Source organism: Aspergillus pseudoviridinutans (genome assembly GCF_018340605.1).
Source record: "Aspergillus pseudoviridinutans IFM 55266 DNA, scaffold_3, whole genome shotgun sequence".
In the NCBI taxonomy this organism is placed as follows: domain Eukaryota; kingdom Fungi; phylum Ascomycota; class Eurotiomycetes; order Eurotiales; family Aspergillaceae; genus Aspergillus; species Aspergillus pseudoviridinutans.
This window is the reverse complement of record NW_025091283.1, coordinates 1,305,524-1,329,104: the sequence shown is the minus strand read 5'-3', so window position 1 is coordinate 1,329,104 and position 23,581 is coordinate 1,305,524. Positions and strand designations below refer to the sequence as shown.

General features: G+C 50.6%; 12 protein-coding genes across 12 annotated transcripts; 4 read left to right on the top strand and 8 right to left on the bottom strand.

Annotated features, from left to right (window-relative positions):
- Positions 1-254: 254 nt before the first annotated feature.
- Asppvi_004206 (NAD(P)/FAD-dependent oxidoreductase) lies at positions 255-1,552 on the bottom strand (the record flags this gene model as incomplete). The annotated part of the gene is made up of 3 exons (XM_043300161.1): positions 255-391; positions 461-1,258; positions 1,327-1,552. 3 exons carry the CDS (start codon positions 1,550-1,552, stop codon positions 255-257), a joined length of 1,161 nt encoding a protein of 386 aa, XP_043156096.1.
- Positions 1,553-2,733: 1,181 nt separating this feature from the next.
- Positions 2,734-3,119, top strand: Asppvi_004205 (LITAF-like zinc ribbon domain-containing protein; the record flags this gene model as incomplete). Its single annotated transcript, XM_043300160.1, has 2 exons — positions 2,734-2,758; positions 2,812-3,119. 2 exons carry the CDS (start codon positions 2,734-2,736, stop codon positions 3,117-3,119), a joined length of 333 nt encoding a protein of 110 aa, XP_043156095.1.
- Positions 3,120-4,018: 899 nt separating this feature from the next.
- Asppvi_004204 (glycoside hydrolase family 18 protein) lies at positions 4,019-5,324 on the bottom strand (the record flags this gene model as incomplete). Its single annotated transcript, XM_043300159.1, has 4 exons — positions 4,019-4,778; positions 4,836-4,963; positions 5,013-5,146; positions 5,216-5,324. The coding sequence occupies 4 exons, from the start codon at positions 5,322-5,324 to the stop codon at positions 4,019-4,021; spliced, it is 1,131 nt and encodes a 376-aa protein (XP_043156094.1).
- A 1,183-nt stretch (positions 5,325-6,507) lies between these two features.
- Positions 6,508-7,720, bottom strand: Asppvi_004203 (uncharacterized protein; the record flags this gene model as incomplete). The annotated part of the gene is made up of 3 exons (XM_043300158.1): positions 6,508-7,102; positions 7,161-7,503; positions 7,690-7,720. 3 exons carry the CDS (start codon positions 7,718-7,720, stop codon positions 6,508-6,510), a joined length of 969 nt encoding a protein of 322 aa, XP_043156093.1.
- Positions 7,721-7,816: 96 nt separating this feature from the next.
- On the bottom strand, positions 7,817-9,162 carry Asppvi_004202 (PQ-loop repeat-containing protein; the record flags this gene model as incomplete). The annotated part of the gene is made up of 5 exons (XM_043300157.1): positions 7,817-7,863; positions 8,262-8,542; positions 8,616-8,828; positions 8,901-9,020; positions 9,119-9,162. 5 exons carry the CDS (start codon positions 9,160-9,162, stop codon positions 7,817-7,819), a joined length of 705 nt encoding a protein of 234 aa, XP_043156092.1.
- Positions 9,163-9,820: 658 nt separating this feature from the next.
- Asppvi_004201 (glucan 1,3-alpha-glucosidase ROT2) lies at positions 9,821-12,836 on the bottom strand (the record flags this gene model as incomplete). The annotated part of the gene is made up of 3 exons (XM_043300156.1): positions 9,821-11,885; positions 11,940-12,693; positions 12,752-12,836. The coding sequence occupies 3 exons, from the start codon at positions 12,834-12,836 to the stop codon at positions 9,821-9,823; spliced, it is 2,904 nt and encodes a 967-aa protein (XP_043156091.1).
- A 461-nt stretch (positions 12,837-13,297) lies between these two features.
- Positions 13,298-14,197, top strand: Asppvi_004200 (nucleoside-diphosphate kinase; the record flags this gene model as incomplete). The annotated part of the gene is made up of 7 exons (XM_043300155.1): positions 13,298-13,314; positions 13,434-13,464; positions 13,547-13,590; positions 13,642-13,745; positions 13,816-13,881; positions 13,947-14,011; positions 14,063-14,197. 7 exons carry the CDS (start codon positions 13,298-13,300, stop codon positions 14,195-14,197), a joined length of 462 nt encoding a protein of 153 aa, XP_043156090.1.
- A 223-nt stretch (positions 14,198-14,420) lies between these two features.
- On the bottom strand, positions 14,421-14,984 carry Asppvi_004199 (uncharacterized protein; the record flags this gene model as incomplete). The annotated part of the gene is made up of 1 exon (XM_043300154.1): positions 14,421-14,984. The coding sequence occupies one exon, from the start codon at positions 14,982-14,984 to the stop codon at positions 14,421-14,423; it is 564 nt and encodes a 187-aa protein (XP_043156089.1).
- A 583-nt stretch (positions 14,985-15,567) lies between these two features.
- Positions 15,568-17,792, top strand: Asppvi_004198 (methylenetetrahydrofolate reductase (NAD(P)H) MET12; the record flags this gene model as incomplete). Its single annotated transcript, XM_043300153.1, has 2 exons — positions 15,568-15,735; positions 15,807-17,792. The coding sequence occupies 2 exons, from the start codon at positions 15,568-15,570 to the stop codon at positions 17,790-17,792; spliced, it is 2,154 nt and encodes a 717-aa protein (XP_043156088.1).
- A 486-nt stretch (positions 17,793-18,278) lies between these two features.
- Positions 18,279-19,911, bottom strand: Asppvi_004197 (tRNA-ribosyltransferase family protein; the record flags this gene model as incomplete). The annotated part of the gene is made up of 3 exons (XM_043300152.1): positions 18,279-18,459; positions 18,540-19,572; positions 19,671-19,911. 3 exons carry the CDS (start codon positions 19,909-19,911, stop codon positions 18,279-18,281), a joined length of 1,455 nt encoding a protein of 484 aa, XP_043156087.1.
- Positions 19,912-20,177: 266 nt separating this feature from the next.
- Asppvi_004196 (bifunctional thymidylate/uridylate kinase) lies at positions 20,178-20,898 on the top strand (the record flags this gene model as incomplete). The annotated part of the gene is made up of 2 exons (XM_043300151.1): positions 20,178-20,313; positions 20,369-20,898. 2 exons carry the CDS (start codon positions 20,178-20,180, stop codon positions 20,896-20,898), a joined length of 666 nt encoding a protein of 221 aa, XP_043156086.1.
- A 49-nt stretch (positions 20,899-20,947) lies between these two features.
- Asppvi_004195 (structure-specific endonuclease subunit SLX1) lies at positions 20,948-22,270 on the bottom strand (the record flags this gene model as incomplete). Its single annotated transcript, XM_043300150.1, has 2 exons — positions 20,948-21,974; positions 22,023-22,270. The coding sequence occupies 2 exons, from the start codon at positions 22,268-22,270 to the stop codon at positions 20,948-20,950; spliced, it is 1,275 nt and encodes a 424-aa protein (XP_043156085.1).
- Between the last annotated feature and the right edge of the window lie 1,311 nt (positions 22,271-23,581).

Sequence of the window (23,581 nt, the reverse complement as noted above, 5' to 3'; positions counted from 1 at the left end):
CGAGAATGCGTCCTGGTTTGAGTGTGGGGAAAAGTAATGCTAATAGGATGATTTGAGGGCGAGGAAGAGTGTGTTAAGAGTGTGTGATTGTGCAATAATCAGTAGTTCTTGAATTTTTGGAAGAGGATTGATTCCATATACCTATGTTGCACACTTTAATATCTGGAGATTGAATAATATTCGGATTACCGTCGTCTCTAACCCTATGGAACTAATGATATGTAGATTCGTGACGCTGAACGCCAACACCCTGGTTAGGCACGACGGATGCGCTCCCATAGCTTCTCCAGATCGCTTCCCATGCGTCTCTCTGTTTCCTTCTCCATGGCCCGTCTGGAGGGCAGAGTCCGCTTGGACACGGCAGCCTGGGATTCCTCGCGGGCCATTTCGACTATTGATAGAGATGATCAGCGATCTGCCCAAGTTCAACATCTGTAAGGGGGGGAAAAAAAATACATACCATGAACAAAGACAGCTGCTCTCTTGCCGCTGAACATAGCATGCGGCACGTTGGTGCTCCCATCGCTATTGGCGTCGCCGACTGCGAAAACACCGGCCTTGCTCGTCCGCATACCGTTGATATTGGTGTCAATCTTGTTATCCTGCATCTTCAGACCCAGATCCTTAGGAATGGATGAGCGCTGTTCCGAGGGGAAATTGGTAATGAAGGCATTGCGGACGACGGAGGAACCGTCGGCGAGGTTAACCCTGAAGATGTCGAACTGGCGACCCTGGTCATCGTGAACGTCCTCGCCGTCCTGCAGACGCTCGAAGGACTCGATGGTCTCGTTGTTCAACGCGACGTTATACGCCTCGAGCTGCTTCTTCCAGTTGGGGTACTTCTTGGCCAGCGCGGCCTCGGCCTCGGGCGTCTGGGTGCCGTTCACGAACGCGATGATGTCCGTGTTGAGCGTGTACACTTCCAGCACGCTGCCCACGACATCGATGAGAGAGCCCAGGATCCCGAACGGCTGGTCGCGGTGCTCCCAGCCATCGCACCAGGGGCACCAGTACACGCCTTTGCCCCAGGCTTCCTCCAGCCCGGGCGTCTCCGGCAGGATGTCCTTCATGCCGGTGCCGAGGATGAGCTTGCGGGCTGTGTAGTCTTTGCCGGCCACCGAGGCGCTGAAGTAGGTGGTATTTCGCTCCTCGTCGGTGACGACGAGCACCGAGTCGACCTTTTCGTTCACCCAGGTGGTCTGGTTATACTTTGAGATTTGACTGCGGGCAAGTGCTCGGAAGTCGCTGGGGACGGCTCCTGCCAAATACTGAAGGTTAGTCTGCACAATCTTGTATATTGAAGATCGACGAAGACGGGGTGGTTACCGTCGTTGCCAATGACATCGTGCATGTTCCTTGTGGCAGCGTTGCGATACTCGCCCGAGTCAAACAGGACGTTCTTGCGGCGCACCCGTGACAAACCACTGGCGGCGCTCAGGCCAGACGGGCCTCCACCGATGATCATCACCTCATAGTCAGTCTGGGGGACTGAAGCCGCCAGAGCGACGGTGAGGGAGGAGAAGAGGGTGTACAGAAGAGACTTGGGAGCCATCCTGACGACGCGGTAGAGAAGCGATGGGAGGATGGGTGTGAGAACAGCGACCTGGGAAGACTGTGTCCATCTGGGCTCAAGCACTGTTTAAATAGGCAAGCTGAAGGCACGATGCAAGATAAGTGGGTGATCGGGATCGCAATCGACATCGTTGTATCCATCCTTACTTTCCTTTTTCTAGGATTCAGCCAAGGAAAGAACCTCAGCTGCAGTGCTGCAGTGGCTGGCTGGGGAGTGGATCGACATCTGCACGGCCAGGATGAGAACTTGGAAGCCCATGACATAGCATAGTCCGCACGGGCGGGTCTGTCATATTGCTTTTCTTCCTATGTCCACTTTGGTCGACGTGATGAGGCTGTCCATAGGTCTGCTGGCCTTTTAAGTAGAGGTGCAACGAATGCCAGACAGTGTACACAACAAGACTCATGAAAGAAAGATTGACAGTAATCCTCTGGCAATATTCATGGCATGGATGATAGACGGATACCACCTCAGAGGGAATCCCTGCTTCTCATTGAACCGAGGAGAGGAGCATGCATGCCTGTGACATCTCTGCAGTTCGCATACATAGTAACTCCACAGCAGGGTAGTACTGACTATTGAGGGATTATCAGCTTCAATGAAGCAGAGGATGCATTTAACTGGGGCTGGTACCGCAGATCTGTAAATTCGAGGGGGGCAAGATCTGCAGGAAGATCGGCAGAGCTGAAAATCAATAGTATACTCCGTATAACTGAACAGTTCTTCTGCAATTCCCGTTCGATTGCCCGATACGGGTGTCGCCGCTTTTGAGAGCGCCTGAGCGCTCCGGGCACTCCATCAAGCACTCACTGCGCACTCACTGAGCTCACTGAGCACGCACCAACCCGCTCCGGCAGCTCCCGGATTACTCACTGATCACCTTAACATGCCGCCTGAGTAAGCCGGGAGCAGCTCAGGCTCGCGCGCATCTGAGAATTCCTGAGACATGTGTGTGGTCTCTAAACCGCATACATCCTAAAGCTTGAGGCTATGGTCGAGAGGCTAATTCAGCCAATGTGGTGACAGGCACGGCACGGTGGATAGGCTTGGTTATATATAGAACCTCCCTTGTCTACTCCGTATATAAAGGCTGTTCATATCCTGAAGCTTTAAGCAAACATTAACTAAAAAAATTCATACCAATCTCAGCCAAATCCACCATGGAAGCCGAAAAAATCATCATAAGTACGTCTGATCTCTAATCAACCAAGAAATACTAACATAATTGATGATTTCAGCGCCCGTCCCGGCGCACGAACAATACTCCACCCTGGAAGTCCACCAGCCAGCCCCTATAGCCCCTCAAAACACATACATGCAGCCTCCAACTTCCCTCCCCCAATACCCTCCCCAGCAGCAACCGCTCTCGCAGCCCCCAGGGCAGGAATACTACCACACAGGCCCCGGAATGGGCCACCCAAGCGGGTACAACACCGCAACACCGCTGCACTCGCTGAAGCGCGGGCCGACGCCCGTCGACTGTCCTGTATGCGGGCAGCGGGAGATGACGAGGGTGGAGGCGCAGACGGGGAAAACCACGCAGTAAGGACCTTTTCTATCCGTACGCTGTGCATGTAGGCAGGAGAGAAGCTAATGTGGAACAGTGGGTGGGCGGCTGTGCTCTGCTGCGCCTGTCTCGGGTGGATACCCTATCTGATGTCGTCGCTGAAGGATGTCAACCATTACTGTGGGAAGTGTGGGGTGATGTTGGCGACATGGCATAATAGTGGGAGGGTGGAGGAGCATCATGCGGGGAAAAATTAGTTGTTTATGTTTTTTGATACCAGAAATTATAGTTTCCGTTTCCTTTTGTGTCCCCCAAAAAAAGGGGAATGAGCATGGATATGGTTAGGCTTGGCTTAACGACTTTTATTTGGCTGTCAAGTGGTCCTCAGGATGAATAATCAATCCCACTCCGTACATGTTCAGGCAATGATCAGGGAGCGATCAGGGCACGCACTTTCTCTCTCCGGTCACGATTCAGCTGGCTCAGTGAGCAAAAAGCGGCGGCACTTCGGACCGAATCTGGAAATGGCAGTCGTACATTTTCTGCAGGAAAACAGTTCAGTAGTTCATGCACATCTTCCACTAGTCGGTCAGGCTCGTTTCCAAGTTAATCTAAGCTGTTATTACAAAGGTACTCGTTTATCTATGTCTTTTCATTTAATTTTGCGAGTACAGTAGATCGTAGATAGTCTGTAGAGAGACAACAAGCACAATATATCTTCTAGAACGATGAGCTAGTCACAAGTCGCAATCCAGTCAACTGCACAGTCAAGGTGATGCCCCTATTAGCTATATTTATTAATATATACGCACCCCATTCAGTAGTAAATCAATCACTTCAAGATGAACATGGCAAAAGTACCCATATAAACAATCAGACCCCTCCATATGACGATCTTCGACTAAACATGTGCAGATAAGAAATGTCAGACATCGAGACTAAGCAAGAACTGCAGCCCTTCTGAACCAGCCGTAAGGTCGGTAGCTATACGAACGGCGAACGCGGGACGCAGTCTTGCTCAGCGCTTGGGCGACACCGTCGAGGAAGCCCTTGTTGCCGTAGGCCTGGGTGACGTCCCACATCATCACGCCGCCAAAACTGCTAAAGGTCTTGCTGTATTCGATGATCGGCTTCAGAGTCTCCACGGGCACGTAGCCTGAGCCTGCTGCCCCAGTGTCCGCGGGCACACCCAGGAATACCTTGGCCTTCTTGTTCTGAGAGACTGTCTTGGCCCAGTTGTCCCAGACGTCAAAATTGAAGCTATTTTGATTGCTTGCTCCGGCCTCAAACGAATTCAATCCGCACCAGTTGTTGTAGAACTGGACGAACACAGCATCAATGGACACCGGGCCATTGAGTATATCCTTATCGCCGGCGTCGGGGTATGGGCATTGAGGTGCAGCCGTCAAGAAATATTGTTTGCTATGATCGGCATCCATCAATTCTCGAAGCCTGTTCGCGAACGGAGCAACATTACTGACGGTGGCCTCGAAATCAAAGTCAAACCCGTCTACCGTCGCATTCCCGAACGGCCGACGGGCCGTCGCGTTGAGGGAGGGAGGTCCAAAGGTCTGCCAGACCAACTCGGCACCGGCCTTCGCAGCGGATTCTGAACTGAATCCTCCTTCACTGTATGTGGCCCCGCCAATAGAAAGCAGAATGGTCTTTCCTTTCTTCTGACACGTCGTAATATCCTCCCTGAGCGGGCTGTTAGAGTTTCAGATTGTAAGTAAAGCACAACAGCGCAGAGCTCACCCAATCTGAGGGCATTTGCGAAGGTTGGTATCTGTGAAGATTGTACAATTGTCGTTCGCATTGGAAAAGTCGATTTCAGGAACACCACCCTGGCCGTTGATTCTCATGAGAAACGCGAGTTCAAAAACCTGAGCCTCGTGAGCCAAAGCACCATCTGAGCTTGATATCATCCCATACATCAATCTTAGGGTCTAGTGAGGTTTCCATCAGCATATCAGCCCGGAAGTATTCAGACATGATTGGCTCACCATCACAGTAGTGCGAAAGACGCTGCTGCGCCAAATCTCCAGTTCCCCGAAAAGAATTCTGACCTGTGACCAATAACGCGTTTACCAGATCAGTCAAACATTCCCAACATTACACGGAAGGCTGAGGCATACCCCAGTATACTGCGACGTTGGAGGAAGACGAGAGATCGAGTTTGGCATACACTCCTTCCAGAAAAGCTGCCGCTGCCGTCAAGGAAAGAAGTTGCGTTAGAAAAGACATGGCGGAAAGGACAGACAGATTGAAGTATTCCCATTCAAAGAGTGAAATGACTTGCCTACGAAGTCGAAAGAGCGTAGGCAATATTCAAAAGATAGGACGGGGCCGAAGGTAAGGCCCCAAGGTCCAAGTACACTCTGAATGAGCTGATAGAATAAGTATCAGTCCTCAATCAAGCGATTGTTCAAATCGAGAGTGACACGAGATACTTATAGCTCATTATTGCCATTGTGAGAGTCAGTTGCCCGAGGTCGTTTCCCCTTCGACAGGCCAGACATTCCTTCATGGTGCCTTCGATCTTTGAAAGTGTCATACTGTCAGCTCACCAAAACAAAATTACAAATTCGATCAATAAACCTGATTTTCAGGTATCTAGCGCTTTCGACATTGATGCAGACGTGGAGCATGGCATTCCAGAGGGTTGTCGGGGGGGGACTCATGCTGCCTAAGAATGCTAGACTTTCTGTTTCGGGATCTAAGCCTGCAATAGTAGTGACAACTGACGACGTACGCTGACGACGCTCGTAGCTGTGGACAAGCTCAGATAGAAATTTGATGATGCGGACTAAACAGTGCGTAATTCGTTATTGAAGTCAAAGAACGTGGTGCTGCATCAGATCTCCGCCAGGGTCACAGGATAAACATGCCACAGAAAGTCGATTATCAATTACTGGAGAGTCAGCGTGAAGACTGATGCGCTGCTATACTTTGCCTGCAGATATGCAATCTCGCTAGAGGATATTTCTTGAAAATCTGCCCATGTGCTGTGCTAGCTGGGCTCGAGGATAACCACAGAATCAGATCTATGGCGGCAGGGAGGAGGCGCATTGAACCGCTACCTTGTTCCCTGCGATAATTTCTCGCAGGATATTAGTACTGATAATCAAGCCACTTTCGTCATTTTCACTGTTTCACATTCCACGAGCTATACTAATGCTCAACCAGGCGTTACATGCAGCGAGTATCTCTGGTGTGATGACAGTGAGGTTAGGTCAAGGAAATTCAAGGTGCCAAAGATCGAAAGCATGAATGCAATAGCTGTAGTGGTGTCGAACCACGAAATGAAACGAGATGAGAAGCGACGTGTGTAGTTTCGAAGAAAGATGCGGTTTGTGCCCCGATATAATTTTGCACTACTGAGGCTTAACCGACATATCATGTTTGTAACCCACATGGCCCTGGGAGATCACCGGGGAATGCCAATCACCCTCTCGGCGGCTTCATCGTTGGACATCCCGGGGTCAATGACTCCAGCGACCTTGAGAACGTCCACAACCCCGTCCACAACCTTCCGGTCCACCCCCCTTGTGCTGCTGGTAAATCTGACATCCTTTAGCCACTCCTTCGCATCTCCTTCGACGTATGTGCATCCCAATTCTCCTGTGCCCAGAAGCCTCACGACATTATCGTGGTCGGCTTGGAAGTCCTTGATACCTTGGTCCAGCACCTGAAACAATTGCTGGAGTTTCTCGTCATGTTCGGGGTCAGGGAAGACTGAGGTCGATGCGACAATAAGCCAGGATGGCCATGGGGTGAAGATCTCACCGATTTTCTTCAGTGGCGGGTGAGGCTTGGCCGAGTCCGCGTGGAAGTACGGTTTCGTGGTAAAGTGTTCCCACATGAAGAACTCAGCCGAGGGCGCGGGCTGATCGGGATGCGAGGCATCGTACCCTGTGACCCCATTCCGCAAAGCCTGGAAGGGACCAAGGACAGCCGGTGTCAATGAGTCGGGCTTCCAGCCTTGCTTCTGCGCCAGCACAAAGGACATAATATGGGAGCCACTGTGAGTCAAGTGAGTCATCTATCCCGAGGAATCACGTCCAAGGAATCCCAACTGACCTTCCGAGGCGGCTAACACCAACTCTCTTACCCTTCAGATCTGCCACAGTGTGAAGCTCCTCTCTTTCCCGTCCAGTAATAATCGCCCACCGCAGCGGTGTATCGACCCAATGGCCAACCACCTTGTAACCCCCCGAGGCAGCATCCTTCTGAGCCTGCTGCTTACCAGCCAATCCAGCAATCCAACCCTCGGTCAGCCCAATTGCGACATCAATTTCCTTCTCCCGAAGAGATGTGATCATGTGCCCCGTTCCTGAAGGGAACGGAATCAACGTGATCTTGAATGGAAGAGAGGAGGCAGCTGGCGAGCGAAGAGCCAGGTGGAGAGGAGCGAGGTAGTGCTCTACATGTTGTCAGAGAAGATTTTCATTATAGGTAGCACGATAAATTATGCGATGACTGTCTATTGTCGGTTGAGGATATTCTATGTAACGGAATCATCGGCACCGCGTTTTGCGCCCATTATGTCAAATGACGAGCAGGGCAGATAATGGGAAATTGAAGCCGATGACGGGAAAGGATTGCTTACCTGGCACGTAGCCAATTCGGATTGAGGCCATCATTGTAGTCGGTATGGTCTATGGCCAGGAATAGGCGAGCGATAGTGATGTTACTTTTTATTTGACCTCTCACTTTTGACGAGTGAAGCTTGTTTCTTAAGCAGCGGGGTAACCGCGGGGAGCCGTTTGTAGCATGGCCCGCGCTAGCAGTTATCAGCAGTAGTCACGTAACAATGGAGTAAAGCCGGTCGTCCGCTGAATGTCATCTGCTTCGGAATCAACCTAGTGAAGTAGTTATTAATTGCAAGGGAGAAACAGTTCAATTATTAATATTAGGATAATCATGGATTTGTCTATAGCGTTCTACATATCTATATGGAGTCGACCTCGTGCGCAAGGTCTGTATTAAGTATATTCAAATGCATCATGCTCTCGTGGGCATTATCAAAAGCTGTCATCATAACTTAGGTCATCCGTATGTCTTTCTCTGCTGGCCAACTGGCGGTGTTATGCCTCAGGCCGCCCGCAGCCCTGAGTGTATGCCGCGAATACATCCAGAATTGTGCCCCGAGGTAGAGATCACAGACACACTGGAACATACCGCACAGCCGAAACGCCCAGGGAATCACTTCTTTGCTGCAGAAGAAGTAACTCATTTTCATCACATCACCAAGAATCCAAGCGGCCAGCACCGAAACCCGGAATCCTTTGCACGAGCGAGTCCGGTGATTGGCAATGATCTGAGGAAGAGGCAGGATGGCTTCTACGGCCAGACCAGCATAGCCCAATAGGTTCACGTACAACTCTGACCGAGCGATGGGCGGCAGAAGGATCTGGACAAATGATAGCGCCCCGACGAAATACGCCAAGAACATCCAGTACCTATGTAGACCCAAAATCCATTAGCATCGACTCCGCAGACCACCTTTAAAAAGCGATCGGGAACAAGACGTACGGCTTAGCGGACTTCCACTGCCAGAATTCGTATGGTCTGACAGACCCCTTCTCATCCAAATTGCTAAACGGAACATGCTCCACGCTATTCTTGACTCCCGGCGACGGTCGGTTATCCAGTGCAACTTTGAGCAAGACGATCTGGACCCCAATCATGATCACGGCTTGTACGAGCAGCGAGAGCGAGTAGTAGTGACCAAACCAGTAAAACACCCTAAAGACGGGAATGTTAACGTCATTCTGCATGGAGCTGAGCAGCCGCGGTTAACACAGGCGCCTTTCTTACTTGAGGATGGATGCGACGAGCATGATCAAAGGGATATCGAGGGAGAATCCCCCCGAATTCCTTGATCGATGTATACTGAGAATCTGATCCGTATAGGACGTGAGGGGGGATGTAATAAGACTATTTCACGCAAATGTCCGCAGTCAGCATTCCAATGCCACTTCAAGACCCGAGTTGAGCTCCTCGAAGTGTCTGAGTTACGATGAATGGGAACGTACAACATGGGGGCCCCATATTCAAGAGCCAGCGATATGAGATACATGGTGCATCCAATCAGTGAAAAAAAGTACCCGATGTCCAGAAGACGGCTGTGGTGGTTGATCGAATCGCTTGCTGGGTGCTCTTGCAGTAAGCGGGACCTCGCGGATTTTCGAGAGGACGATGATTGAGCGATGTTATAGGGGTTGCCAAAAACAAAGCTGGCCGAGGAGAAGATATGACAGGATCGATGGACTCAAGAGCTCTCCATGGAACGAGGACGTTAATTATACCGAGCAGGTTGAATCCAAGAAGCTTGTTGGTGTGTCGCAATGCGCAAAATAATAAAATGGAGACAAAGCCAAGCACTGCTGCAGAGATCAATCACGAATAAACTCCTTGGAAAAACATGTGCCAGGACCGAAAGCAGTCTTGTTTTGGACTTGCCAGTGGATCTGCTTAGTTCAGCGGCCCCAGGGCGCTTACCTATTCTGGATTAGGGCACTGTATCAAACCCCTCGTTGCCTGAAGCTTCAGGCAACACATCATACGCTATAGTTATAAGATGAGAATGAGAATTGAGCTTCGATGTTACAGTATTATTATTCCCCTGTCTGCTCAGCACTAGCACCATGAACGCAGGTAGACAGAATCTCATTCACTTTGCATAGTGTATGCTTGTCATTCCAATCATGTGTATATACTCCGGTTTGACCCAGATTCTAGAACTCGATCTTCCATGTCTTTCCAATACCAACATCGGGTTTCTTCACCACAGCATACGGGGCCTTGCCCGCCTGCTGGGCGTGATACTCCAAGGGAGCGGTAGAAGCCATCTTTGCACCGTCTTCGATGACAGTCACGGACGCCCTTCCCTGCCATTCCTTGGGAGCATCGACAACGACCACCTTTTCAACCCGAACATTCGCCATGCTCTTCAGGTAATCGGCTGTCTTCGAACCCTTGGTTCCGATGTCTTCCGACGAGAGGGTAGATTTTTCAAATTTGAAGCGGCGGTGTATGCATCCACCCTGCTCATAGTTGAACGTCTCCCCGTCGTCAACATAGAGTGTGCCTTCAGCCTCACCGTGCTTGTCGAGGACGATCACAAGTGTATATGGATCCCACTTCATCAATCCGCTGCTGCGACGTGCGCGGTCCTTGCGAGGGATGATATGGCCGCCCTGCATTAACAACGGGACCTTCTCAATGGGGGCCGGCACCGTATGTCTCTTGCCCGCTCCTTGGTAGACAGTATAATCGTAATAATCATAGTACTTCTCATCATCAGCAATGTAGATGTCTGCGGTGGTGACACCTTCCGCAACAACAGGTTTGGTCAGTAGACCAGTAGATCCAAGGTAGAGTTGGTCATCAATGGCAAAGCCTTGTTCGTCCGCCGGGTGGACATAATACTGGGGCCGAACAATGGGCATTCCATTCACCGAAGCTTCATGGAATGCAGTGTACCATGCCGGCAGCAGTTGATATCTCAGACGGATAGCCTGGGATATGGTCGACCTGAATGGCTCAGCGACCAAGTAGGGCTCTCGTCTGCGAGTGTCGATGTGCGCATGGGCACGGAAGAACGGATACCAAATGCCGGTCTGATACCACCGGGTCAAAAGTTCTTTGCTTGGGTTCTGGAAAAATCCGCCAACGTCGGCCCCAGCGAACGGGAACCCGGCAATTCCGTTGTTCAGTACCATAGGTAAGGATGCGGCCAGGTGTTCCCAGGTGGCTTGATTGTCTCCCGTCCACATGGCAGATACCCTTTGAGCACCAGCGTAGAATGATCGCGTCAAAACGAAGGGCCTACGGACCACGCCTTTCTTTCGCTCCAACAAGGCATTGTATGTAGCGTTGACAAAGGTCAGTCCGTTGACATTGTGTACGTCGCGGTGTTCCCAGTTGCCATAGTGTATATTGTCCTTGGGCATAGTGGTTTCCGGCCCGTTGAAGACGGAGGGCTCATTCATGTCATTCCAAATAAAGACGTTCGGCTGGGTCCCTTTGAATTTGTCATATTTGAACAAGCCAATCCACCATTTGATTGCTTCGGGGTTGAAGCAGTCCACCCAGTGAGATGAGCCAGGCCAACACCAGCCATCATAGATCTCCCCGTTCTTATTCTTGGTAGCTAGATCCTTGCTCTTAAGCTCTTCAGAGATGGAGAATCCCTCCTTGTTTTTAATGTGCGGGTCAATGATCACCACTAGTTTGCGCTCAGAGTCATCAAGCTGCTCTTCCATACCCTTCGGGTCAGGGAAACTCAGAGGGTCCCAGGTAAAGTACTTCCTGTCATCCGTGTACTCAATGTCGAGCCAAATCACGTCGTAAGGGATTTGGTACTTGTCAAACTTGCGATCAACTTCCTTGACATCCTCGTCCGTGACATAGTTCCAACGACACTGGTGGTAAGCGATGGCGAACTGTTGAGGTAATTGAGTGTAGCCGGTAAGTTCACCGTAAGTTTTGCTGATCTCTTGCGGAGTGGGGCCCAAGAAGACGAACAAATCAATACGTCCCGATTCGGAGAACCAGTGAGTTTGAGTGTCTGTCTTTGAACCTACTCCAAGAGAAAGAGGGTTTGGCGAGGACTTTGACTTGACAATGTCGACCCAGGTCTCCGCAGCGTTGAGCCAGAAGACACCCACAGTAGAGTTCTTCCTGTGGGCCTGCATGAACGGGATGGCGCCATAGAGGGTCATGGGGCTGTTGAGCTCATACTCAAAGACGTCCGCATTGTACATGCGATAGGGTTCCTCATGATTTCCATTACCGCCCCTTCAATTTGATCAGCTTTACGTCTTTAGAGTGGCGGGGACATGTACCACCTACCTAGTTTCCTTCAGAGACATGGAGTCTGCATGCTCTGGAATTCCAAAAACATGGCTGTAGCCAGGGAATGTGATGTCCAGGCCGATACTCTCCGGACCTCTTGGCTTGGAGTCGGTGTTTCCACCAAAAGTTTCCTCCCACCAGGTGCTTTCATCCTGCTCAAATTCCGATTCTTGCTGGACACTGTCACCCTCTGCCACGTCCACTTTTGGCCGCCAGTGTTCCACGTTGAGGTAGCCCTTCTGATTCACTTGGACATGGCTCTGGCCATCGCGTTGAAAATCGACGCTGAACGGCGCATGGCGAATGATCGCCTGAAACTTATTATCCGGCCCGTACAGTACCTTCGTGAATCCAGTCTCGGATTCTGAGTCCACAGCGGCAGTCAGGCTCGGTTCCAAGCCACCCACCAGCGCCCATTGCTCTGCTTCGTTGTATCGTTCCTTGCGCACTTGGCTGTTGTGCCGGAGGTCAATTTCGCCCTTCATCCGTTTCTCTTCGTCGACCACGACACGCGTAGCTCCAGACTCTAGGAAAGAGATCACAAGTGGCAGCTTGACTTTCTCATTGGCAGATATCGACTTGAGAATTGTCCCTTGCAATTGGCCATCTTTGAAGTGAATTGAAGAGGGATCGAGTTCATATGGTGAGTTCCAAGACGCGCCTTGGGCCGAGACGTCATCGGCGAATGCTCGGTTCCTCTTACAAAACCCAGATTGAGAGCATTTCTTGAAGTTCTCATACTTCACCGTAACTGGAGGATTTGGTCAGAAGGCGATGCCATTGGAATACTCTGAGTGCATAAAGCTCACCTCCGGGTACAACAAGGCACCCGAGGACAACAACCAACGCGAGCAATAGCGTCCATCTGGAGAGAGACGAGCTGCTCGGGGCCATGTTTGAGTGAATCAATGCAATCAGAGCCACTCAACCTCTGAAAGTACCGTAATTACAAAACTTTCTGTGCTGACCTGCATCTACCAGAGCTGGAGGCCAACACGAACAATCATGAACAGATAACACAGGTGATGATTCCAGGCTGGCCAGATTGGCAGATCGGGGGGAATTCGGGGTAAGCTAACGTCCAACTCGGGTTAGTGTGGCGCTAGTACGAATGGGAACTAGCCCCTAGATAGGTAACCTAAGGTATCATATTATATAATTAGTACTCAAACCTGAGGCATCCAGGCATCCAGGCATCCAAGCTGCCCCTCCTGCCCCACCCGGTCTTGTCAGTCCCCTCCTTATAATAATTTCGCCAGCTCACCGAAAGTCTACCTCTTCTTCTTTTTCTCCGAGCTGTCAACCAACCTCAATCGTTCTTCAGTATCTCCATAGTCTCTTATCAATCTCTCAAAATGTCCAACGAGCAGACGTAAGTTGACATTTCCATCCCACTTCCAAGCTCAATCCCGAATTTCCCCCTTATTCTTCTCCGACGCTGCTTTGGGTTGTCCTCTCATCATTGCGAGTAAAGCTAATCAATTCTTGCAGCTTCATTGCCATCAAGCCCGATGGTGTCCAGGTATGAGGCTATAGCCGTTCTGCTGATGTTCAATGGCTTACACACTTCGAATGAGCATGAGACTGACTTGATCATCCCTTAGCGCGGACTCGTCGGCCCCATCATCTCTCGCTTCGAGAACCGTGGGTATGTATTTCTGGGACTCAATGGCTTATTACTCGCGCTAATTATGCATAGCTTCAAGCTCGTTGCCATGAAGCTGGTCTCTCCTCCCCAGTCCCAGCTTGAGCAGCACTACGCCGACCTCTCCGACAAGCCCTTCTTCAAGGGTCTTGTTTCCTGTAAGTTTTCCTTCCACATCGAAGACTGATGGCTTCTTTCTTCATGATGGTGACTAACCAATACATATAGACATGCTCAGCGGCCCCATCTGCGCCATGGTCTGGGAGGGCCGTGATGCTGTCAAGACCGGCCGTAGTAAGTTTCCGTCAATCGATGTGCTTCAGACATGAGACGGGCATATGCTAATGGTGCAACAATAGCCATCCTCGGTGCCACCAACCCTCTTGCCTCCGCTCCCGGCACCATCCGTGGTGACTACGCTATCGTAAGCTCTATTCGACCCCAATATCATGGTTTCTCTCTGACATTGCATTAGGACGTCGGCCGCAACGTCTGCCACGGTTCCGACAGCGTCGAGAACGCCAAGAAGGAGATTGCCCTCTGGTTCAAGCCTGAGGAGCTCATCTCCTGGAAGAGCGCCGCCTTCGACTGGATCTACGAGAAGGCTTAAATTTCTCCGTTCGACCTTTTATTTGGATGTCTGCAATCCGTTACAGCTGAGGGTGTAGGAGGCAGTGTATGACATACATCAGAAAAGTCCCACGAGAAATAAAATATACAGAACAACTACGGTGCCAATGGCCACATTTGCTTCTCGTATCCTTCGCTGGAATCTGGGAGTAGGGCAGATAATTCTCCGCTGCGGAAATTTGCATAGAAGGTTCCATCACAAGCTACTTTTTCCCAAAAAGAGCCCCGACGCCCCTGCCTACCGGAGCGAGGACAGATCTCGCAAACCATGGCGTTGCCCATACACTAGCGACTATCCGTACGGGCAGTAGAGCTTTCGTGATTGCATAGGCAGTCGCGAATTCAAGCACAAGACGAACGCCTTTTCTGTCTTTCGGTCTCAATTGAGATTGACCGGGCGATTCAGTAGTAGAGTCCTCGCCGGAAACAGACCCATCGGCCTTCACAATATCCACGTCGGCATCCTCCACCCAACCTTTCTTTCGCAACCAGCGACCGAATCGCTGAACTCCTTCGTCAAAGCCGCTTTTTGAGGTGAAATCCGGCAGCCAATCGCCGTAATGGAACGAAGCGACCAGTCCGAGCAAAGGAACAATGGCTGTAATCTCATGTAGTATCAGAAAGGATGTAATATGTGTGGCGGGGGCCCCCAGTAACGGGGTTGTATATGAGCGTAAAAACGGCGGAAGACGATCATTCAGCTTGCGGAGACGAGAGCGGTAGTCATTCGGACCTGCTGAGGGCGGTGTCGCCAGGCCACGCCGCATGCAAGTATGGGAGCGCAACGATGGACGAAAAAGACGCGAAGTTGAAGACGCTGATGAACGCCATAAAGCCATCTCACCCAAGCTGTCGATGCCTGAGATAGACCCGACTTGAAGTTGATACTGCGAGTTCAGCTGAAGTAGACAAGGATTAACGCTGGCTCTTGGGCAGACTTTCAGTTCTAACTTCAGAAATTATGGTAGCGAGAGATCAATGCCACTTCTGACCCCAGTAGAGACTTCAAGACCGGTCCTTGATTGATGATCCCTCATTGTCTCCATCAGACTCGTATTGCGACTTAGACGGAGCTTGGTGAGGTTTGCCTTGTTTGCACTCTGCACAGCCGTATACAAGATCAGTAGATGTATCATACTATTTGCTGCGTATCTATCGGAAACGAAACATTGAAGAATAATGATAKGTAATTAACAATCTGATGAACCCAAACGTAGCACCTGCAATGATCTCTCTGGATAGAATGAGCTGCAAACCACGAAGGCAACCTCTCACTGTACTGGTCCTGGGTCGGCAATCCTGCATGTTTCCGTATCCGTTGATCGGAGGGGCCAAGTCCTTCCCTCCCGCATGCGCTGGCTCAGGTCCTCCTCCATCAACTTCAATTATTCCCGCTATTTTTCTCACCACAGAGGAGAAATTCGGGTCAAGATGGAAAAGATCACAGACAAGATCGCGGCATTGCCGCCAAACGAGAATTACTTTTCTCTCGAGTTCTTCCCTCCCAAGACGCAGATGGTGGGGTTATCCCCGCACTCTGACTTTTCTGGCGATGCGACCAGTTACTGATGGTGTTTCGAATATTGTAGGGCTTCTCCAATCTACAGGCTCGTTTAGAGCGTATGTCACAAGCGCTGCGTCCTTTGTTCGTTACTGTCACTTGGGGGGCCGGTGGAAGCACTGCCGCCAGGTCGTTGGAGCTCGCAGAGATCTGCCAACGTCAATTGCAGTTAACAACATGCCTTCATCTAACATGCACCAATATGAGCCGAGCGTTGATCGATGAAGCCTTGGAGGAGGCCAAGGTTCTCGGAATTCGAAACATCCTAGCGCTTCGCGGCGACCCGCCACGCAGTGAAGAGTACAACATGCACGGAGAAGATGATAGCAACAGGGACTTCACGTTCGCGGTGGACTTGGTACGATACATTCGCAAGAAGTACGGTGATTACTTCTGCCTCGGCGTTGCTGCGTACCCTGAGGGGCACCCGGTCGATTCTTATCAGGACGTACAGGATCCAGTGAGGGATCTGCCATATCTGGTCGAGAAGACCCTGGCCGGTGCGGACTTCATCATGACTCAGTTGACATACGACATCGAAGCGTACACAAAGTTTGAGAAAATGCTACGAGATCACGAGTCCGGTGCTTTTAAAACCATCCCAATCATTCCTGGGTTGATGCCTATTCACAGCTATAAGATTCTGACAAGAACAACGAAACTGAGTCATGTCCAGATTCCACCACAGATCATGTCAAAACTGGAAGCAGTAAAACATGATGACGATGCTGTGAAGCGCATCGGCGTGGATGTTCTAACTGATTTAGTGGAGGCTATCAGGAAGATACCCTGCCCTGGGTTTAGGGGCTTCCATTTTTACACATTGAATCTTGAAAAGACAGTCTCTTTCATCATTGAACGATGTGGTTTGATACCTGATGATCCAGAAGACTTTGATGCTATTGCGGACGACGATTACACCACCGCACCCACTGGAGCTCAGAATCGTTCTCTATTCCGGCGAAGGGCTTCGTCCGTCAACTCTCTGCCACATAACCGTGTCATTGTCGACAGATTACAGGTGCCCTCAGACGGGTCATCGAGAGCATCGACTACACATGAGGCGCCCGCCACTAGCGCTGGAATGCCTGCGATGCCCCCAGATCGCAACACAACGCTCCAGATTTCGGAGGGTCAGGGAGCGCTCGGCAGGGAAGCGACGTGGGACGATTTCCCTAACGGCCGTTGGGGTGACGCTCGCTCGCCGGCTTTCGGAGAGATTGATGGGTACGGTCCTTCACTACACGTTTCGGGCACTGTCGCGCGGCGCGTCTGGGGCTATCCTGTGTCACGCGAAGACATAAGTGCACTATTCCGTCGCCATGTGTCTGGCGATCTCTATATCGTTCCCTGGTCCGAAGGCGGGGCGGAAGAGAATAGCAGTGGCTTGAATGCTGAGACAGAAGTCATCCGACCCGAGTTACTGAAGCTCATTGATGGTAAAGGCTGGTGGACCCTGGCGTCCCAGCCGGCTGTCAATGGCGTCCGAAGCGACGATCCAACCTTTGGATGGGGTCCTCCGGGTGAGGGATTCGTCTTTCAGAAGCCATTCGTTGAATTCTTCTGTCCTAGCAAAGACTTCCACACAGTGCTCAAACCACTCTTTGCAAAGCACGGCCACGAGAAGCTCGCATGGTTTGCAACCAACGCGAAGGGCGAATTCGAGTCCTCCCTTCCCGCCGACCCTGCCCATGCCGATACGATCGAGATGAATCCTAACAACGTCAACGCCGTGACGTGGGGTGTCTTCCGTGGCAAGGAGATAGTCACTCCGACCATCATTGAAGAAGTGAGCTTTAGGGCCTGGGGTGAAGAGGCGTACCGTATCTGGGATGAGTGGCGTCGGGTCTATCCCCGTGGCACCCCGACCGAGCGCTTCCTTGACGAAGTCAAGAACGACGTTTGGCTGGTGTGTGTCGTGGGGCAGGACTTTGGAGCCGGCACGGAAAGCGGGTCGGAAGAAGAACAGCAGGAGACCAAGTGGATGTGGAATGTCTTGATCAACAGCCAGTGAGGTGTACAAGCACCTAAGTTGCCTGCTCCATCATGACAAGGGAATTGGGGCAGACTTTCGCCATGTTCATATCATGTTCTGCTTGTCCACTACCGGATCAGAAATGTAGTTCTTTTGTACTTATGTGTGAGATTGACATTGAATGATATAGAAGGGACGAAGTGAACCTGATCTAATGACATAAATTTATTGCTGAGGTTGTCTAGAGCTTTCCTTGGATCATGTAAAGCAATATACACAAAGGGAATCCAAGTTAGACGACCGTGTGGGCAATTGAAGGACGTTACTACCAGCTTTCAGCACCGCCCTGGAATGACAAATGCCTCGATTCTGAAGATAGAACAAGACCCACGCCACAGCGCCAGAAGCCTGCCTGTATTACGCTACTTTTTGGACCTCTCCCTTTGACAGGACACTATATCATGACTGCTCGGACTCGCATCCGCTCGGCATTCTTTAAAAGAAACCACACCATATCTGGATATTTTAAGAGGAGGTTTTCTGCGCAAAGCCATGTGCTTCTAGTCCATCAGCGCCCGTATCCGGTGTGGCAATCGACGATTCCGACTCTGCGAATTTCTCCGCCGCGTCGTCAAGACGACCATACACGCGAGGGAAGCGTCGGGGTTGATGAGGTCCAGCAGCGGGGAGTTGGTGGCCGCGGAGTCTGTAAGTGCGGAAGGGTTAGTTGATCAGGATAAGAAGATGGCTGGTCATATGCAGATCCGAGAGTTATATTATACGCACCTGGGGCCCTGGCCGGTTTTCTCGGGTAATTCTGGGGCATAAACTCTGTGAAACATGTCGGCGTCTGCGTCGAAGGTTCCTCGCTCGATGCTAGCTCTAATAGCGGAGAAGAACTTGTCCATGGTGTGGTGGTTATGGATCTGGAGTAACGTCCATGCGAGCATTTCCTTTGCGGATAGTAGGTGGTGGATGTATGCGCGGTGGTGGTTTTTGCAGGTGTAGCACTCGCAGGAACCGTTCAAAGGTGCTGTGTCTACTTTGAATGACGAGGACCACAGGTCAAATGCGAGAGGTCGAGGTTCGCTTGCAGTCGTCTCCGCTGTGGATGGGGCTGGGAATGTGAAATCCAAGGCTATTCCCGCGTCCGAGGTAGCCCCCAGGAAAGGAATGGTGAAGATATCGGCGCCGAGAGATACCTGACGGACGATGTCGTGTGGCGTCGCTGGATCACTGAAGAGTAGTCGGGGCAGGTTGCCTAGTTTCTCCGGGAGAATCGATAGCGATGCCGACTCGTGTAGTGCGAGACCGGAGATGCGAGGGCGTAGCTCATGCTCAAGATCGGCCAGGTAGAGCGATTGCTGCGTGTTCTCGAGAGGCAGCACCGGCGCAAAGTATGCTGATTTTGACCGACTTCCCTCCGGTACTGTTTGACCATAGAGCTGCTCCGTCGCATGCGAAGTGAATGCATGGGTTCTGTCAGCCATCTTTAATCTCCTCTTGGAGCCGGGAGTTTGTCCCTGGGCCAAGTCTGCTAATCCCACCACGATGTCCGGCCGTAGCTTCCGTGCTGCTTCCACATATTCACCAGCCTCTAGCTGCATGAACCCGACGGACGTCAATATGGAGATCGAATTAGGCGTGTTGTTCGGGGGGCAGACGATCGAAGGCACCCGTCGCGGACCGAGAATGAGCAGGAAATCCTCAGGAACACTGATGAATTTGCGCAAGGCCGATTCATGCGGCGCAGTTGGTACATTGTATATCGGCGGACTTCCCTTCCGGAGCGGTCCTGTATTTGCTTGCTTTTCTATGACTGATCTGAGCCCCGGTGGGCATCGAACATCGTCAGCGTCTATTCTCCTTGCTTGATGGTCACGAGTCGAATGCACGTCAATGCAGATATGAACCTACAATCCTCGAGACCAATAAACAGGCTGCCGATCGCCGTCTGGTCGCGCATCACATCATGCGCAATATGAGGTACAGCCCCTCGCGACGTTAGCGGAATGTAATTGGGCGTCGGGATGGCTTTTCTGCCCGCAACAGCCAAATTTCCCAACCGCGGGGCTAGGATCGGGGCAGCTGCAGGACTGAGAAGAGTGAAATTGACCATCTCATCTGGAGACTGCGACGATGCTTCAGGTAAGCTCATGACGATCGACAAGAGCGAGCTCGTGCCAATGTCTTCCGTTTGCGACTGGTGATCGTGTGAGGTAAGAAAGAAAKCTGGAGCTAAACGATCGTCGATACTAGTAGATTACTAGCAATCGATAAATCCGCTAGACACCGGAGTTTGCTTTGTTTCTCCACCGCGTTTTGTGCCACGCGCATCAGCCCAATCCTCCACTGTTCTCAATCTCATTCAGACATTATTGAATTGACGCTTCATTTGGCATTACAAGAAGCAATTCGGACAAAATGAATAGTCAGCGGAAACGTGGCGCTCTTATTGTTGTCGAAGGTCTGGATCGAGCGGGCAAATCCAGCCAATGTGAAAGTCTACGTGACTCGCTACAAGCATCAGGGCACTCGGTGAAGTATATTCGGTTTCCAGGTATTTATTGCTCCTCAATTGTGTAGCGAGTCTCCCTTTTCTGACTGTGCGTTAGATCGAACAACTCCTATTGGAAAGTTGATAAATAGCTATTTACAAGGCCAGTCCCAATCGGATGACCATTCGATCCATCTCCTCTTCTCAGCAAACCGCTGGGAGATTGCAAAGAGCATTGAAGATGATATAGCCAACGGCATCAGCGTCATAGTAGACCGCTATTCCTACTCTGGTGCTGTTTACTCAGCTGCAAAAGGCAATAGTAATCTGTCGCTAGAGTGGGCATGGCAGCCAGAGATCGGATTGCCGCAGCCAGATATGTGCCTTTTCCTCCGCATATCACCCGAAGAAGCAGCGAAGCGTGGCGGATTCGGCGTCGAACGCTATGAGAATGAAGTTATGCAAAACCGCGTGCGCGAGCTATTCCAAACGCTGTTTGACCTCCAGCAGGGTGATTACATTCACACAATTGATGCTGGAAGGTCCTTCGATGCAGTGTCGCGGGATATTATGAAGATAGTGACGGACGCTATCGAGAGACTTGATGTCATGGGGCCTTTGAAGAGGCTGGGACCACTCGCTAACTGAGGCATTGCCTCATGTGTCCAAGCAAAAACTTGAAAATAGGGAAACTCATTCACAAAATTTCTGCGTCGTCGCACTCGCTGTCCTCGATAACTGTTTCTAGTTTCGGGGCAGCTTTCGAAAGGGTCTTCAACCGAAGATCCGTGTCGGAGTCTGACTCTGATGCCAAACCGTCCCACCAGTCTTCGTCCAGAAGAACTTCGTCTTTGGCATCGTGACCGAAACCATCGTCTAAATCGACTGATGCGGATCTTAGCCTGGATGATTCAACCTTAGCCGTCGTGTCACTGCGTTTCCGATCAGCTCTTCTCTTCCTTCTCAAAATTTCCGGCAGCTCTTCTTTCGCGCGACTCCGAAAGCTCAACTCCTTCATCATCAATGGCCATTCGACAGTGGCCTCACATGCGGGACAAACCCCATGTCTTGGAATAAATTGATTTGGCTCTTGAGACGCATCAATGAATTTTCTCGATAGGCATAGTAGATGGCAGGTGCAGTGGCACTCCGCCTGTGGGCAGACAGTTGTCAACTCTTCCTTTGGGACGATTTGCCCCTGGCATACTTGACAGCGCACATCTTTTGGGTCGTCGAGAAGGAATATGGCTTTCTCTATATAGTCTCGGATTGTAGCATAGGTGATATTGGTATTTTCGACGCCACCAAACCTGGTGTCATTCTCATCGGCGTGTGCGCCAATCTCAGGACAACTCCCGTCCAAGATGACCTTGACGGGACTCCGAAGACGAACATCAACTCGATCATACCAAGCTTTCCAAGATTGATAAATGTCGCCCGAGAAAAACCGTATTTTTAAAGGCCAGTGAGAGAAGTATGTCGACCTCAGCAGACGATGTAAATCAGAGAAATGGGTGTCCAAGGACCTCGGGGGACGACGACGGCTTTTGCTTTTCTTCGGTGTCCCCTTGTCTTTGGACTTAGCTGAGTCGCATTTAGAATCGAGAGATTCCGGATCCTGGGATTTCGCTTTCCTCTTTCTCCTGGGCTTGACGTCGGCAGAAACTGAGCTTTCTTCCTCTGATCGTAAGTGGCGCGAGTACCAAGGATTTTGCCAAGCCCATCTTTGGAAGCGTTAGATTCTGCACGCAGATAAATAGGGAGAGACGCACTCAAACTGCAGAGCTGCGAGCCGGCTCGTAAAACCTTCGACCACCAGAACCATCTCCCACGGCCTCAGCTTCTCGACCGCAGTCCGACGAGCGCCTCCCTTGACAACGCCATTGTGCTGTATGAGTCGTCTTGCAGGATTGGGCGTGGATCCAATATAGAGAGAGGCATGTCGCACAGTCGAGCGGAGTAGATAGCAGCAATAGAAGACTGGGATGGGCCGTGAATGCTCTATCTGGATGTCATCCATGGCACTGTTGTCAGTAGAAATCCGAGGCGACGTCAGATAAACGGGTAATCTGGCCCCGGATACTCCGTATTCCAAAGCCTTTCAAACTGAGGCTTCGGGTCGACATGCCTCCTTATTTAGTACAAACAACAATAACGACTGATAGCGCTGAAAACGCCAGTCTTGTTGATATCAGGGTTTTGTCCTTCTATTCTATTATTGTTGTTGATGGTTCAACATCAACAAAGCATATCACATGACGAGTGTCAGATAAGAATTATCTCTTTCTGCCTAAGGCATCGCATCACTCAAACATCACTCAAACTACCTATAACTATTACTATTACGCACCAACAGCTGGAAATGATAAGGAAAAGGAGAATCTGCAATGCCAACCTGCAGGTAATTACTATACACGTGTAGGGTACTACCTTATGACTCTAAGGTAGTATTACGGAAAGCTGCCTGCAGATTCATCAAAGCTCTGTTACCAGGGATAAGCTTGTAATGAGATGATGTGAAAATAAAGGGAGTGAGCCGGTCAAGATGACGATAAAAAGATGGTCTCCACAGAAGCAAGAGATTGCAGCCCTGGGCCAAGTCTATGATATTATCATGAAGTCTTTTTTTCTGAAGAATAATGATGATTGTGGGGTCGCATGCGGTCCATGGTTGGCATGTCATGGAGCTTTAGCGCTCATTGAATATCTTGTAACGCAGGGAAATACCTTTTGTAAGGATACAACCACAAACCAATGGACCTCAGGCAGCTTAGGTCACCAAGGCTTCGAGTTTTGTATGGAGTAGAATACTCATAGTACAGCCTCGTGCCACCAGAGGTCGCAATAAGCGATCGAAGTCCGCATAGCTAACAAGTTAGGGAACAGGGACGATGTGTCTCTTATTTGCAAAGGCCGACAGAGGCCCAAGCCATGTACCTCGACAGAGGTATGTATGGAAGTTAATTACCTTACCTTACCGGTCTACATGGTAAATTAGGCACAATTGGTACGGTGTATGTACCTTCGGTGCATACCTTAGGTATGTAAGGTATGTTCTGTAGGTACCAAGTGTCCTCCATTGACCTGGGCTGATGTGGGCAGGTGTGCATGTGGCTAATATAGACCACGAAATTAAATGCAGGAAGTGGCTTAATCTACAGAGTATTCTTCATGCGAAGAGCACCTGATGAGCTGATAACCCTCTACCCGATGATTATTAGTCCCCATTAGTCAACGTATTGCGGGTCTTGCCAGTCATTTATTTAAGTTGGTACCTCAGAACCTGGGCCGAGTACCACCTTTATCATCCGTTTGCGGCATATATTGTAGG